The sequence below is a fragment of the Macaca fascicularis genome, chromosome 19 (genome assembly GCF_037993035.2).
Source record: "Macaca fascicularis isolate 582-1 chromosome 19, T2T-MFA8v1.1".
NCBI lineage: Eukaryota > Metazoa > Chordata > Mammalia > Primates > Cercopithecidae > Macaca > Macaca fascicularis.
The window spans coordinates 17,202,998-17,218,786 of record NC_088393.1 but is presented as its reverse complement, the minus strand read 5'-3'; the positions used below and the strand labels follow the sequence as shown (position 1 = coordinate 17,218,786).

The window sequence follows — 15,789 nt, the reverse complement described above, 5'->3', positions numbered from 1 at the left end:
GGAGTTTGAGACCGGCCTGACCAACATGGAGAAACCCCATCTCTACTAAACATGCAAAATTAGCCGGGCCTGGTGGCATATGCCTGTAATCCCAGCTACTCTGGAGGCTGAGGCAGGATAATTGCTTGAAGTAGGGAGACGGAGGTTGTGGTGAGCCAAGATCGTGCCATTGCACTCCAGCCGGGGCAACAAGAGTGAAACTCCGTCTCAAAAAAAAAAAAAAAGCCCTGTCCTGCTTCCCTGGGTCAGAGGTCAGATGTCACAGTAGGTGAGCCACACACCTTCCCTGGGTCAGAGGTCAGAGGTCACAGCAGGCGAGCCACATACCCTGAAGTTCCCGCCGTTCTTGGCAGGTGCTGTCCCCGGCATGGCTGTCTCCCCTACAGCTGCCCGTGTGCTCCCTGGGCAAGAGCGAAGCAAGGCACTCATACAGGGGTGCCCTTGTGAGTGTGTGGTCAGCCGAGGATAGCTGAAGCGCTCTCAAGGTTCAGCCAGAGTCCCTGACGCTGGGCTCGTGCTGCTCTGGGGTTCTGAGGGGACCCTTGCTCTTGCACTCTGGGAGGTGCCCATCCTTGGGTTTTTTTTTTTTTTTTTTTTTTTGACGAGTCTCGCTCTGTCACCCAGGCTGGAGTGCAGTGGCAAACTCTTGGCTTACTGTAACCTCCACCTCGTGGGTTCAAGCAATTCTCCCACCTCAGCCTCCTGAGTAGCGGGGACTACAGGCATCTGCCACCAAGCCCAGCTAACTTTTGTATTTTTATTAGAGACGGGGTTTCGCCATGTTGGCCAGGCTGGTCTCGAACTCCTGACCTCAGGTGATCTGTCCACCTCGGCCTCCCGAAGTGCTGAGATGACAAGCATGGGCCACTGGGCCCAGCCCCATCCTTGTTTTTTTGTTGTTTTTCTTTTTTTTTTTTTTTTTGGATGAGTCTTACTCTGTCGCCCAGGTTAGAGTGCAGTGGCTCGATCTAGGCTCACTGCAAACTGTGCCTCCTGGGTTCAAGTGATGCTCCTGCCTCAGCCTCCCATGTAGCTGGGACTACAGGTGTGCACCACCACGCCCGGCTAATTTTTGTATTTTTAGTAGAGATGGGGTTTCACCGTGTTGGCCAGGTTAGTCTCGAACTCCTGACCTCAGGCATTCCACCTGCCTCGGCCTCCCAGTGTTGGAATTACAGGCATGAGCCACTGTGCCTGGCCCCAGCCTTGGTTCTTGAAGCACCTCTGCTCCTGTCCTGGCCCACCACAGCCTGGGGCCCCAGGTGCAGTGACAGGGGACCCTGAGTGAGGTGGTCAGGTTGGAGGGTCCCTGAGCCGGCCTCCAGGGAGGCCTCCCTCCTCTAACTCCAGCACATCCCCACTCCTGGGCACCATCAGATGGGGGCTCGTCGTGCAGATGAAGAAACTGAAGCTCAGGGGGTACCCCTTCCCTCTCCTGCACAAAGCCCCTCAATGTCCCTCCCTGCCTCAGAGAGGCCTCAACCTGTCGTGCCCTGGGGGAGTCCAGTATGGGTGGTTCTGGCCCCAGTGTTCTCAGGGCTGGGCTACAGGGGATAGGGGACAGGGGTTGGGGGGGTCTGGGAGCAGGAGGGACTAGTTGGGGGCCAGGGTTGGGGAAGATAAAAGGAACTAGGGATTGGGGAGGGAGGGGTCCAATGTGGCCGTTTCCTGCCTGGGGAAGCCCTAATCTCATCACGCACTTGAGCACTTGGGGACCAGCCAGGAAGTGACTGAGCAGAGTCCTGGACAGAGTCAACACCCAGCTCTAGGAGGAGACACCGAAGCCCAGAGAAAATCTAGCCGGGACAGGGTCTCAGAGACCTTGCTCCTGTTTCTGGGCAGTTTCCACAGCCACCGATGACAAAATCAGCTTCACGTCAATGACTTGGGGAAAGAGGTGTCTGAGGACACCTTCCACACGCAGGAAACCCACGCCTAGGCTCCTCCCTCCATCGTCTTCCCTGTGAGCAGAGCGGGAAGCTGTATAGGGAGGCTGGCCACACCGGTAGTTCGGCGATGCTGGGGCAGGGTGGTTTGGAGATGATGCATCAAAATAGTGATGCATGGCCGGGCGCAATGGCTCACGCCTGTAATCCTAGCAGTTTGGGAGGCCGAGGTGGGCGGATCACGAGGTCAAGAGATCGAGACCATCCTGGCCAACATGGTGAAAACCTGTTTCTACTAAAAATACAAAAATTAGCCAGGCATGGTGGCGCACGCCTATAGTCCTAGCTCCTCAGGAGGCTGAGGCGGGAGAATCGCTTGAACCCAGGACGCAGAGGTTGCAGTGAGCTGAGATCACACTACTGGCACTCCAGCCTGGGCAACAGAGTGAGACTCCAACTCAAAAAAAAAAAAAAAAAAAAAAAAAAAACTCAGGCACAGTGGCTCACACCTGTAATTCCAGCATTTGGGAGGCCGAGGCGGGCGGATCACCTGAGGTCAGGAGTTCGAGACCAGCCTGACCAACATGGAGAAACCTCATCTCTAGTAAATATACAAAATTAGCCAGGTGTGGTGGCATATGCCTGTAATCCCAGCTACTCGGGAGGCTGAGGCAGGAGAATCACTTGAACATGGGAGGCGGAGGTTGCAGTGAGCCGAGATTGCGCCACTGCACTCCAGCCTGGGCTACGAGAGTGAACCTCTGTCTCAAAAAAAAAAAAAGTGACGCACATGCCCTTAGACTCCAGGGTTCCATGTCTGGGAATTTCTGCCAGACACACGCACAGGAAGACGTCCTTGGGAGGATATCCACACAGCAGTGCAGAGCAGGGAGGTGCCCGCCAACAGCCCCATCCCGGGAACAACACGGTGGCAGCACGGGCTGTCGGGGGAACCCCAGCAAGCAAAGGTGACGATGACATTGCCCCGTCAGGCACAAGCTGTACCGGGACGGCCCAGGTACTTCCCAGAGGATGCTGGGCGCGACAGCTTTGGAGAAGAGGAAACCATGTGTCTGTCTTGTACTGTTGGAATTTTCTGTACACTGTGTTACTTTCCATAAAAACTTTTTTTTTTTTTTTTTAAAGATGGAGTCTCGATCTGTCGCCCAGGCTGCAGTGCAATGGTGCAATCTCAGCTCACTGCAACCTCTGCTTCCTGGATTTGAGCAATTCTCCTGCCTCAGCCTCCCCAGCAGCTGGGATTACAGGCATCTGCCACTATGCCTGGCTAATCTTTTTGTATTTTTAGTAGAGACGGGGTTTCATCATGTTGGCCAGGCTGGTCTCGAATTCCTGACCTCAGGTGATCCACCTGCCTCAGCCTCCCGAAGTGCTAGGATCACAGGCATGAGCCACCACGCCTGGCCAAAATTTATTTATTTATTTATTTATTTATTTATTTAGAGATGGAGGTTCCCTCTTGTTGCCCAGGCTGAAGGTGCAATGGTGCTATTTTGGCTCACTGCAACCCCTGCTTCCTGGATTCAAGCGATTCTCCTCCTTCAGCCTCCCGAGCAGCTGGGATTACAGGTGCCCGCCACCATGCCCGGCTGATTTTTGCATTTTTAGTAGAAACGGGGTTTCATCATGTTGGCCAGGCAGGTTTCGAACTCCTGACCTCAGGTGATCCACCCATCTCAGCCTCCCGAAGTGCTGGGATTACAGGCGTGAGCCACTGCACCTGGCCAAAAACTTATTTTCTTTAAAAGGGTAGACAGCCAGGCCGGGCGTGTTGGCTCAAGCCTGTAATCCCAGCACTTTGGGAGGCCGAGGCGGGTGGAGCATGAGGTCAGGAGATTGAGAGTGAAACTCCATCTCTACTAAAAATACAAAAAAAAAAAAAAAAAAAATTAGCGGGGCATGGTGGCGGGCGCCTGTAGTCCCAGCTACTTGGGAGGCTGAGGCAGGAGAATGGCGTGAACCCCGGAGGCGGAGCTTGCAGTGAGCCAAGATCGCACCACTGCACTCCAGCCTGGGCGATAGAGCGAGACTCCGTCTCAAAAAAAGAAAAGAAAACAAAACAAAACAAAAAAGGCAGATAGCCTTAGGCCGGCACAGCGGCTCACGCCTGTAATTCCAGTGCTTTGGGAGGCCAAGGTAGAAGGATTGCTTGAGCTCAGGAGTTCAAGACCGGCCTGGGCAACATAGTGAAACTTTGTCTCTACAAAAAATCAAAATATGAGTTCGGAAGATCGCTTGAACCCAGGAGGTCGAGGCTGCAGTGAGCTGTGATTGCACCACTGCACTCCCACCAGGGAGGACAGAGTGAAACTCTGAAAAAAAAAAGAGCAGCCTTAGAAAGTAAGGGAATTCTGACATATGCTACATTGTGGATGAACCTTGAGGACATTATGCTGAGTGATATAAGCCAGTGACGGAAAGACAAATGCTGAGTCATTCCACTCATGGGAGGTCCCTGGAGTGGTCACCTCCATAGAGACAGGAAGTAGAATGGTGGGGTGCCAGGGGCTGGGGGAGGGGTATTAGGGAGTGAGTGCTTAAAGCCACAGTATTTCAGTTTTGCAAGATGAAAGAGTTCTGGGCTGGGTGAGGTGGCTCATGCCTGTAATCCCTGCACTTTGGGAGGCCAAGGCAGGTGGATCACTTGAGGTCAGGGGTTCGAGATCAGCCTAGGCAACAAAGTGAGACACCCCCCCGCCAATCTCTACAAAAAATATAAAAATTAGCCGAGTGTGGTGGTATACACCTGTGGTCCCTGCTCCTCGAGAGGCTGAGGTTCAAGGATCGCTTGAGCCTGGGAGGCAGAGGTTGCAGCAAGCAGAGACTGCGCCACTGCCCTCTAGCCTCGGTGACAGAGCAAGACTGTGTCTCCAAGAAAAAAAGAGTTCTGAAGATAGATGGTGACAATGTGAATGTACTTACTGCCACTGAACTGAACACTTAAAAATCATTAAGATAAATATGGTATTATGTGTATTTGACCATAATTCAAATAACTTTTTTTTTTTTGGAGACAGAGGCTCGCTCTGTTGCTCAGGCTGGAGTGCAGTGACATGGTCTCAGCTCACTGCAACCTCCACCGCCAGGGTTCAAGCGATTCTCCTGCCTCAGTCTCCCAAGTAGCTGGGATTACAGGTGCGTGCCACCACACCTGGCTAATATTTGTATTTGTAGTAGAGGTGGGGTTTCACCACCTCGTACTTCTGGCCTCAAGTGATCCGCCTGCCTCGGCCTCCCAAAGTGCTGGGATTACAGGTGTAAACCACTGTATCTGGCCCTTAAAATAACTTTTTTAAATGGGGAAAAAATGGCGAACAGGCGCAAGTCAGTGGCGTGTCCTGGATTTCGTTGTCCTCCAACCCCTCAGGTTCCCAGAAGCTCCTGGTTGTAGCCTCCACTGTCTCCTGCCTTCACTGCCCCCAGCAAAAGGTCGGGGTCAGGGAACAAGTTAGAAGCCACATAGGCAGGCTGGGTGCGGTGGCTCATGCCTGTAATCCCAGCACTTTGGGAGGCCGAGGCAGGCGGATCACCTGAGGTCAGGAGTTCAAGACCAGCCTGACCAATTTGATGAAACCCTGTCTCTACTAAAAATAACAAAAATTAGTGGGGTGTGCTGGTGCGTGCCTGTAATCCCAGCTACTCAGGGAGCTGAGACAGGAGAATCGCTTGAACCCAGGAAATGGAGGTTGCAGTGAGCTGAGATCGCAGCATTACATTCCACCTGGGAAACAAGAGTGAAACTCCATCTCAAAAAAAAAAAACGCAAAAACAATACAAAACAAACAAAAAAAAACACATGGACACCAGCAAACATGGTGCCACCTCCTCTCATTCCCTGGCTGGGCAGGGATATTAACCCAGTTGAATGGCCTGAGAGGCAGGTGCCGTGATCCTGTCTCACCAGGACTGAAAGTCACTCCCAGGGTCACACAGGCAGCCATGGTGGAAGCAGTGCTTGGGGTCCAGCCTGTCCAACCCCTGGATTCCCAGCGCTTCCTCTCTGGGGCCCCAAATCAGAGTTTGTTTGCTCCCCCCTACCAAGGGCTGAGGCTCCACTCCTGGAGCCACAGAGAGAAGGGACTGGCCAACTTCAAGGTGGGGCAGAGTCTGAAACCTAGGCGGGACCCAGGAGCCAGCCCAGATTGCCAAGGTCCCCAGAAGGGAAGAAGAGAAGGGAAACCACCGAGGTGCAGACACATTCCTGAGACCTCAGCCCTCACCCGTCCCTGCAGGTTCCCGCTCCGGCCCGTTCTGTCCCCCATCCCCTGGCCTCCTGAGACTGACTTTGGGTCAAATTGCTTTTTTAAAAAAAACTTTTGGCCGGGCGCGGTGGCTCAAGCCTGTAATCCCAGCACTTTGGGAGGCCGAGACGGGCGGATCACTAGGTCAGGAGATCGAGACCATCCTGGCTAACACGGCGAAACCCCGTCTCTACTAAAAAATACAAAAAACTAGCCGGGCGAGGTGGCGGGCTCCTGTAGTCCCAGCTACTCAGGAGGCTGAGGCAGGAGAATGGCGTGAACCTGGGAGGCGGAGCTTGCAGTGAGCTGAGATCCGGCCACTGCACTCCAGCCTGGGCGACAGAGCGAGACTCCGTCTCAAAAAAAAAAAAAAAAAAAAAACTTTTTAGAGCAGTGTTAGGTTCACAATGAAATTTAGCAGAAGGTACCGAGTCCCCATGTAACCCCGCCCCACACATGCAAGCCTCCCCTGCTATCTATGTCCTTTACCAACAGTGGTGCTTTTGTTGTCATGGATAAAGCTGTGTGGACATGGCTCTGTCTTCTGGAACCCCGCATTTCCATGGGGGTTCACTTTTGGTGCTGTACCTTCTATGGGTTTGGACATGTGTCGTGACATGTCCATTGACCATAGTGTCACACAGAGTCGTGTCACTGCTCTAAAAATCCACCTCCACCTATAGGTTCCTTCCTCCCATCTGCCCCCCTGGCAACCACTGTCTCTATACTTTTGCCTTTTCCAGAGTGTTCTATAGTTGGAATCATGCAGTGTGTAGCCTTTCCAGGCTGGCTTCTTTCACGTAGTTAGATGCATTTGAGGTGCCTTTGTGTCTTTTATTTTTTGAGACAGAGTCTCACTCTGCCACCCAGGCCAGAGTGCAGTGGCACGATCTCGGCTCACTGAAATCTCTGCCTCCTGGGTTCAAGCAATTCTTCTGCCTCAGCCTCTGGAGTAGCTGGGATTACAGGCGCCCGCCACCATGCCTGGCTAATTTTTGTATTTTCAGTAGAGACGGGGTTTCACCATGTTGGCCAGACTGGTCTTGAACTGACCTCAGGTGATCCTCCTGCCTCAGCCTCCCAAAGTGCTGGAATTACAGGCTTGAGCCACCACGCCTGGCCTGGCCCCTTCATGTCTTCACAGCCTCGTGGCTCATTTCCTTTTTTTTTTTTTTTTTTTTTTTTGAGATGCAGTCTCGCTTTGTCACCCAGGCTGGAGTACAGTGGTGCGATCTCTGCTCACTGCCAGCTCCACCTCCTGGGTTCACCGCCATTCTCCTGCCTCAGCCTCCCAAGTAACTGGGACCACAGGTGCTTGCCACCACGCCCGGCTAATTTTTTGTATTTTTTTAGTAGAGATGGGGTTTCACCATGTTAGCCAGGATGGTCTCGATCTCCTGACCTCGTGATCCACCCACCTCAGCCTCCCAAAGTGCTGGGATTACAGGCATGAGCCACCACGCCCGGCCTGCTCATTTCCTTTTCTATCCTGTTGTCTGGAGGTGACATGGTTTATCCGTTTGCCCGCTGAAGGAAGTCTTGGTTGCATCTGAGTTTGGGAGCTGGTGAATAAGGCTGCATATATCTGTGTGCAGGTTTTTGTGTGGATCCAAGTTTTCAGTTCCCTTGGGCAAATACAAAGGAACGCAATTGCTAGATGGTATTCAGTTTGCTGTTTGGAGTAGTTAGCTTCATTCTCAGCAAGTGACGACATCAGGCAGGAAGCACTGGTTCTATGTTGCAAAAGCCAGTGAGACAAACACCTCAGTAGCAACAGAATAAATGCTCCTGGGGCCCCACTGGAAGCCCCTGTCCCAGCGCCCTCTGTCAGCATCACATGTGGTGTTGTGGAAACAGGAGGAAAAGAGAGACCTTGGGGTGTATACAGGAGGATCTTTATTGAGCACACTCAGACCCACCGGACTCAACATCTAAAAACTGGGCCTAGAGGCCGGGCGCAGTGGCTCATGCCTGTAATCCCAGCACTTTGGGAGGCCGAGGCAGACGGACCATGAGGTCAGGAGATCGAGACCATCCTGACTAACACGGTGAAACCCCATCTCTACTGAAAATACAAAAAAAAAAATTAGCCGGGTGCGGTGGTGGGCGCCTGTAGTCCCAGCTACTCAGGAGGCTGAGGCAGGAGAATGGCGTGAACCCAGGAGGTGGGGCTTGCAGTGAGTCGAGATTGCACCACTGCACTCCAGCCTGGGCGACAGAGCAAGCCTCCGTCTCAAAAAAAAAAAAATAAATAAAATAAAAGTTGGGCCTAGAATAAAGACAGCACTTGACTTTTACACACACTTTAAAAACGGGGTGGGTTAGCGTGAAGCAGGCTTACAATGGTGTGAAAGCAGGGATACAGAGGCAGGACAAAGACAGTTCATCAAATTGTAACAGGTTCGTAACTCAGGATTACACATGACTCTTGCTATGCAACCCAGATGGCCATTATCTAGGTTTGCCCTAGTGCCTAGCATGGCTTATTCCGCGGCCATCACTATGGCACCCAGGTGGCTATATCTCAGGCCTGCTCACATGGTTTATGACCTTCACTGCTTAGATAAAACAGAATACTTGAAGTCACTAGTTACAGAGAACAGGAATCTATAAACTCATACCCTAAAACAAAGGAAAATCTTTCTTCTCCGTGTTGAGGGAGTGCTGGGAGAGGCTCCAGAGCACATTCCTTTGTGTCTTGGCTTCTTAGTATTATTAAGACTTTTCCTGGGTCTGGGCTGTGCCCGTTGCTGCCTCTGGGACAAGTCAGCCTAATACAGGAAAGATTAATTCTCTTTTTAATTTTTTCTTTCTTTAATTTCCCCCCTCAGTAGGGGTTCCTGAGACCCTCAGCCACCTCCACATACTTGAAGGAGGTGGAAGGGGAGGTGCTGGACATACAGCGGCTTTATTTTTTATTTTATTTTTTTTTTATTTTTATTTATTTATTTTTTTGAGACAGAGTCTCGCTCTGTTGCCCAGGCTGGAGTGCAGTGGCCGGATCTCAGCTCACTGCAAGCTCTGCCTCCCAGGTTCACGCCATTCTCCTGCCTCAGCCTCCCGAGTAGCTGGGATTACAGGCGACCGCCACCTTGCCCGGCTAATTTTTTTTGTATTTTTAGTAGAGACAGGGTTTCACTGTGTTAGCCAGGATGGTCTCGATCTCCTGACCTGGTGATCCACCCGTCTCGGCCTCCCAAAGTGCTGGGATTACAGGCTTGAGCCACCACGCCCGGCCTACAGCGGCTTTATTAACGCTGCTGTTCTATCTCTGGGTAATGAACGTGGCTCACAGCCACACACCTCTATGACCTCACCTCTCCGTGGGTCAGGGGGTCCGGCCTGGCAGGTTGGGTCCTTGATTCAGGGTCAAATGAGGCAGAGATCAAGGCGTCAGCTGGGCTGTGTCCTTATCTGCTGCTTGGGGGCCTTTTCTGGGCTTAGGTGGACTTGGGCAGAATTTGGGTCCTGGTGGTAGTGGTGGCTCTGAGGTCCCACTTGGCTCTTGGAGGCCACTCTCTGTCCCTTGCCATGGGGTCCCCTCCCCAGCACAGTGGAGACATCTTCAGGGCCAGCGAGGGACCTCTCTCATCTCATATCACCTTGTCAAGGCCACGGGCCCTGCCTACTTGAGGGCAGTGGACCCCTCAGGGCGGGGCCACCTTGGAGATCTGCTCTTTGTTCGCTCTCCTGGTACAAGCACGGCCTTTTCCAGTTCCTGCAGCACTTCTGACCAAGGAAAGCCAGTCTGGGGGATCGAGGCAGAAGGGAACAGGGCAGCCTCCAGTCTGGCTTGCCACACTCCCCGGGAGCCCTGACCCTCTGGTGGGGGTGGGGGTCAGAACTGCCAGGGAAGCTCGGGTGTGCAGGGAGCACATGGGTCCTTGGGAGGCAGCTATGGCCCTTCGGGGAGGTTGGGGAGGACAGTCCCCGCAGAGGATGGAGGAGCCCATACTGAAGGGGAGGGGCTGGCCACTTCTGCCTCGGAAGCCTCTAGGCATGTCAGCCAGGGGACATAGCAGAGCTGGGGGCTTCTGCTACCCGGAGGCAGGTGTGCGGCCTGGGACACAGACAGGGGGCAGGAGATAAGGAGAAAATGATGGTGAAAGCCAGGAGGTGGGTGGGCCCCATGGAGTATGGAGGGTGGTCGTGTGGGGCGGGTGGGCAGGCGCAGGCCTGGATGGACAGGTTGGGCATGGGAAGCTTAGAGCAAACACCATCATCTTTAAATTGGGCTCTGCATGAGAGACACTCGGGGGAAGGAGACGCTTCTAATTCCCACTAAATGTGCATATGGAGTTGGGAAAGAATATTCTAGAAGACACTCCCATGTCGCAGTGGTGCAGGTGCAGGGTGTGAGATGATCTTGGTTCGAGGTGGGCTTCGACTCCCCTGGGCCCGGGTGGGCACACCCAGCCACCCCTTGCTCCCGTGGGTCCCGCCCACTGACCTGGTGGCAGGAAGTCGGCAAGGCTCTCGCAGGAAGAGACCAACATACCCTCATGGCTTGATGTCAATATTCAATTTTTAACTTTAATGTGCAAATAAATAGAAAAGGAAAACTACATTCAAAACAGCTGCAAAGGAAGGACAAGCCCCAGAACAGAAATTCCTCAAGAACGGAAAAGAGGCGCTCCCTAGAAGCATGCGGGGATGGGAATACCGAAAGGAGGGGCTCGGCGGGGTCTCCGGCTGCACCCAGGGCCCACGTGGCTCTGCCCGAGGCGACCGTGGGCCTGGTGCAGGAATCCTGATGGCAAGTTCCCTTCTTAGAAAACCGGGACGCGTACAAAGTGCCTGCGTGACACTTGGGGAGCGGGGGCGGGGATCCCAGGAGGACGGGCCGGCCTCGGAATCGCCCAGCCTGGAGTCAAAGGCGTCCGGAGCCTCCAGGTTCCACAGGGAACTTCTAGAAACACATCTCCACTTCCTGGAAACTTGAGTCCAGCTGTTGCAGGACGGAGAGGGTGGTGGTTATTCTGGGCCCACTGGTGCACAGGGGCCAGGGCCAGGGGCTCTCACAGTGGGGGGAGAGAGGCCTGGAGAACCGATCCCCAGCCCCAGTCACTTGGGATTCTTGGCACTGAAAGCCTTGGATGCCTTCATGGGACAGTTGCCTCAGCCCCTCACGAAAGGATAACAGCGATCCCTGGAGTGGCCATGTGGGTCCCGGGGTAGGCAGACGGATGGGGCTCTGTGGGTGGTGGGTGGGACTGTCAGGGCAGCTCTTGGAGTTCCACAAAAGGAGATCTCAGCCCCAGGGAGCTGCGGGACTTGGCTGCTGCAGAAATAACAACCACTAAGAGCGAAAAGAATAAATATCTGTGCGTGTACACATACACCTAGGGTACCCACTGCATGAACTCGACTGGGCCCGCCGCCCCACAACGGGGTGGTGCCAGCTCTGCGGGAACACTTCTGTGGGAACGCTGGCTGGGGTCCCTCCCCTTGTGGCCCCAGAGTCCAGCTGCTGGAGTTGGGGTTGGGTGTCTCTTATCCAGAGCGGGGTCTCCCAAGGCACTGCCCACCTACTCCAGGTCTTGACTTCAAAGTGGGATCCCAAAGGTTTGGCTAAAGGGTTCTTCTCACTTCCAAAGTGACTGAGGGCCTGAACACCAGCCGGGCAGAGCTGATGCCCAAACCCTCAGGTGACATTTCTGACAGCTCTGAGAATATTCTAGAAGGACTCACTTTTCAAGCAAGCCTACCCAGGGCTCAACTCCTTCCTTGTCAGGGTCTCTTGGACATGGACCCCCTCCAAAGTGCAGGCCTCAAGAGGGCTGTCACCTGTGACTTTTCCAAGACACGGTAAGAACATAGGGCAGGGGCCACCCGCCTGCCAGGGATTTGGCACATGTGACGGACAGGGACGCAAACGTGATTGCTTGCTCCTCGGCCAGCACGTCCACCCGCCCCTGTGGTGGGGCTGAGCCCCAGGGCTCGGGTGCAGGTAGCTCAGGTTTGGCACACGGCAGGCCCACAGGAGACCGGGTGCGGCGTCCTGCCCTGGAGTGCGCTGTCCGGCAGCAGAGGGGCTGGGAGATGCCTCTCAGGTCGTTCAAGAAAACGGCCCCAACGCAACCAAGGCCGAGGGCACGTCAGGGCGAGGCTGGGCGGCGGCTGTACTGCACGCGGTAGCGGGTCACGGGCAGGCCGTGCACGTGCACCGTCTCACACAGCGTCTTGCAGGGTACCATGTCCTCATCCTCTTCACCCATCAGCCAGTCCTGCACCAGGCTGGCCGCCTCCACTGTCACGTTGTCCTCCAGCCAGCGGCTGTGCCACTCCTCAAAGTGCTGGTGGTGGCGGAGCAGGACCAGGGGCTGCACCTGTTGGAGAGGCCGGTGTCAGGGCGGCTGAGGGTTGGACCCCCAGGGCCCCAGAACTTGGGGTGAGGAGGGGGGTGTAGGGGCAGCCCAGGCCTCCCCTGGCACCTGCTTGGCCCGGCAGAGGGTTCCGCGACGGTACATGTAGTCCTCGGAGTTCACGATGAACACCATCTTGTGGGTGCTGAGCTTGAAGCGGCAGTCCACGTCACAGGCACTCTCCACGCCCACCAGCCGCTTCCAGGAGCTCCTGGCCTCGCCGCGCAGGGCCCGCGCCTGCTCGCTCTGCCACCGGCGGCGGAACTTCTTGAGGTTCCTGGGGGTGAGAGGAGGTGGAATGGACTCTGGCTCGCTCTCGGCATCATGAGAGGATTTGCAGGCTGGGAAGCCCCTAGGCCTGGGACCATCAGATGTGCTACCTCCCAGGGGTCCACAGAAAAGCAAATGGAAACAAGAAGAAACACCCCCAGATCTGAACACCACCAGCGGCCCCCACTGGTCCCAGGGGCGCCATCCTAGCCCAACCTGAGTTGGTCCAGGGTCCTGCCACAGCCACCTGCCTCTGGCCTGGCCCCACCAGCTCTGGCAGTGTCTCCCTCCAGGCCGGGCATTCGCTCTTCCGCCCACTGTTACATTGTAAGGTTGGCCCCTCCCCTCGTACCCCTCACCGTCCTGGGGTTACTAATCCCTCCTCTGCAAACCACAAGCCTCAAAAGGGCAGGGCCCACCTCAGCACACAGCAGGTGCCTACTAAGTGTTCCCAGCCAGAGAATGTGCCGTGGTCCAGCCCCCGTCAGGACAAAGGGGACACTCCCTGGGCCCACAGGAAGGAACGGAGCATGCATCTCAGGGCCTCTCACCTCTGCAGGAACACGGGTTTCAGGAGGAAGCCCTCGGTGGGTGAGCTGGATGCGCCCTCGGTCCCCACATACTGCTCCACGTACCGAGCCAGGTGCTGGAGACGGGGAGAGACACAGCCCGTGACGCCCCACAGCAGGGCCATGGCCACTCTCACTCTAGACCCTGAGTTCAGGAGCTCACAGGGCTTCTGTGCCCCCTATTCCCAGAGCATGAGGAGCGCCGCTGAGGAGGACTCCGATCCCTGACGGAGACCCTCCCGGACTATAGCTCTCAACAGAGGACCCAGCGACAGCGGGACTCACACAAACAGGCCACAGTGAGGGGTGCCAGAAGCCCCCAGAAGCTGGAAGAACCTTTGGCAGGAGCACGGCCTGGCCCACACTGTGGCTGTGGACTGCTGACCCCCAGGACGTTGAGGGAACAGACTTCTGTTGTTTGAAGTCACGTGGTTTGCGGTCACTGCGGTGGCAGCCCCAGGAAATGAATGGAGTTGGCCAGCTGAGTAATGTGCACACACACTGGACCCGCCAGCAGGTGCTGGGAGCTGCAGGCCCCAGTGACCACCCTGGGGGCACACACGGGTCAATGCCTCACTGTCACCAGGATGCAGGAGGTGAGCAGGAAACATCTGTCCCCACAAAAATTGTGACTGGGAGCTGGGGCCAGGTGGCTCCTCTGCTGGGGATTAGGATCAGGATGCAGCCCTGACACGGGAGGTGCAGAGGTCAGCCACGGGGATGCCCTGCGTGGGAGTCGGGGGCCAGGGAGAGGTGGCCTGGCTCCCCTCCTGCCCTGGGATGCACCTGCTGGCTCAGGAGGAGCGGTCTGCTCTTTGGAGAGGGGGCACCGAAGACAGCCTGGTGGGGGAGCAGGGAGGGAGGCAACCCCACCCACCAGGCCTCAAGCAGAGCCTGCCGTCTGCAGAGGGAGGATCTCTGGATGCTGCGCAGCCCGCGCTTGGCTGGTGGGAGCCCCATGCTGCTGCCCTCAGGCGCTCCCTGGTGTGCGTGGCACGGCCTGGGGCCAGGGCCTCACCTGGACCTCCACAGGGTCCTCCGTCTGGGCCTCCTCGGTGTCCAGGAGCTCGATGGTCATGATCACCTGCCCTTTGCGCTGCAGGAACATCACCTGCGGAGCAGGGACGCCGACAACCTCAACTGCTGGGACAGCCCAGCCGGCACAGCGCAGGCTCGCAAGGCCACCCGCCACCCACCTTTGCCACCCTTCCAAAGCCCTGACGCTTCCTGTAGGTCAATGGTACCTCCCGGGCTCTGCAGCAGGGCCGACGTCCCAGCCGCTGAACCAGGGTCCACCCAGGACCGAGTCCAGAGCTGAGTGAGTGGCTGGGCCTCCCGGCTTGTAAGCCCCAGGCCTCCTCTCACCTTGAAGCAGTTCTCGTCGGCCATGCAGCGCTCGGCCTTCCACTGGTAGCTGGTCTCCCTGGCGGCGCGGACGCAGCGGGAGGACAGGTTCCCACCGGCAGCGCCCCGCTTCTTCTCATTCAGGTAGAGCTCTACCACCTTCAGGCAGACGTCGTCGCTCACGAGGTGGTGCAACTGGCAGGAGGAAAGCAGGTGGTGCGGCCACCCTGCCTCCTGCAGGAGCCCCCATCTCACCCACGGAGGAAGTTGGCAAAGGCCAGAAACAAGTCAGGATGGAGACTGCAAGGCACAGGGATGAAGACCAGGATCCTGACAGGCTGTGTGCAGGCCAGGGCAGACCAGATCAAAACCATACCAGACCAGACCAAACCAGACCAAGCCAGACCAGACCAAACCAAAACAGACCAGACCAGATCAAACCAGACCAACTCAGACCAAACCAGACCAGACCAGATCAGACCAGACCAGACCAGATCAGATTAGACCAGACCAGACCAGATCAGACCAAACCAGACCAAACCAAAACCAACCAAACCAGACCAGATCAAAACCAGACCAGACCAGACCAAAACCAGACCACACCAAACCAAAACCAAACCAAAGCAGACCAGACCAAATCAGACCAAATCAAAACCAAACCAGACCAGACCAGATCAGACCAGACCAAAACCAGACCAGACCAAAACCAAACCAAACCAGAGCAAAATCAGACCAGACCAAACCAGACCAAATCAAAACCAAGCCAAACCAAACCAGATCAGATCAGACCAGACAAGACCAAAATCAGACCAAATCAAAAGCAAACCAGACCAGACCAGATCAGACCAGAGCAAATCAGACCAAAACCAAACCAAAACAAACCAGACCAACATCAGACCAGACCAAACCAGACCAAACCAAAACCCAACCAAACCAGACCAGACCAGATCAGGCCAGACCACACCAAAACCAGACCAGACCAGGCTAGACCAGGTCAGACCAGGTCAGACCAAAACTAGACCAGACCAGGCCAGACCAGACCAAAACTAGACTAGACCAGACCAGACCTGAACAAAACAGACCAGGCCAGATC

The 15,789-nt window shown here is 55.5% G+C and overlaps 1 protein-coding gene across 3 annotated transcripts in view; it reads right to left on the bottom strand.

Moving 5' to 3' along the window:
- Positions 1-10,655: 10,655 nt before the first annotated feature.
- The window catches only part of SIN3B (SIN3 transcription regulator family member B), a 50,641-nt gene continuing 45,507 nt past the window's right edge, over positions 10,656-15,789 (bottom strand). For all 3 annotated transcript variants that reach the window (XM_045379608.2, XM_005588342.4, XM_005588343.4), the window contains 5 exons: positions 14,718-14,891; positions 14,371-14,463; positions 13,335-13,429; positions 12,583-12,790; positions 10,656-12,477 (listed from right to left, as the gene is read on the bottom strand). In XM_045379608.2, the coding sequence (XP_045235543.2) occupies positions 12,247-12,477; positions 12,583-12,790; positions 13,335-13,429; positions 14,371-14,463; positions 14,718-14,891 (801 nt within the window). In that variant the 3' untranslated portion in view covers positions 10,656-12,246. The remainder of the gene's footprint in view (positions 12,478-12,582; positions 12,791-13,334; positions 13,430-14,370; positions 14,464-14,717; positions 14,892-15,789) is intronic.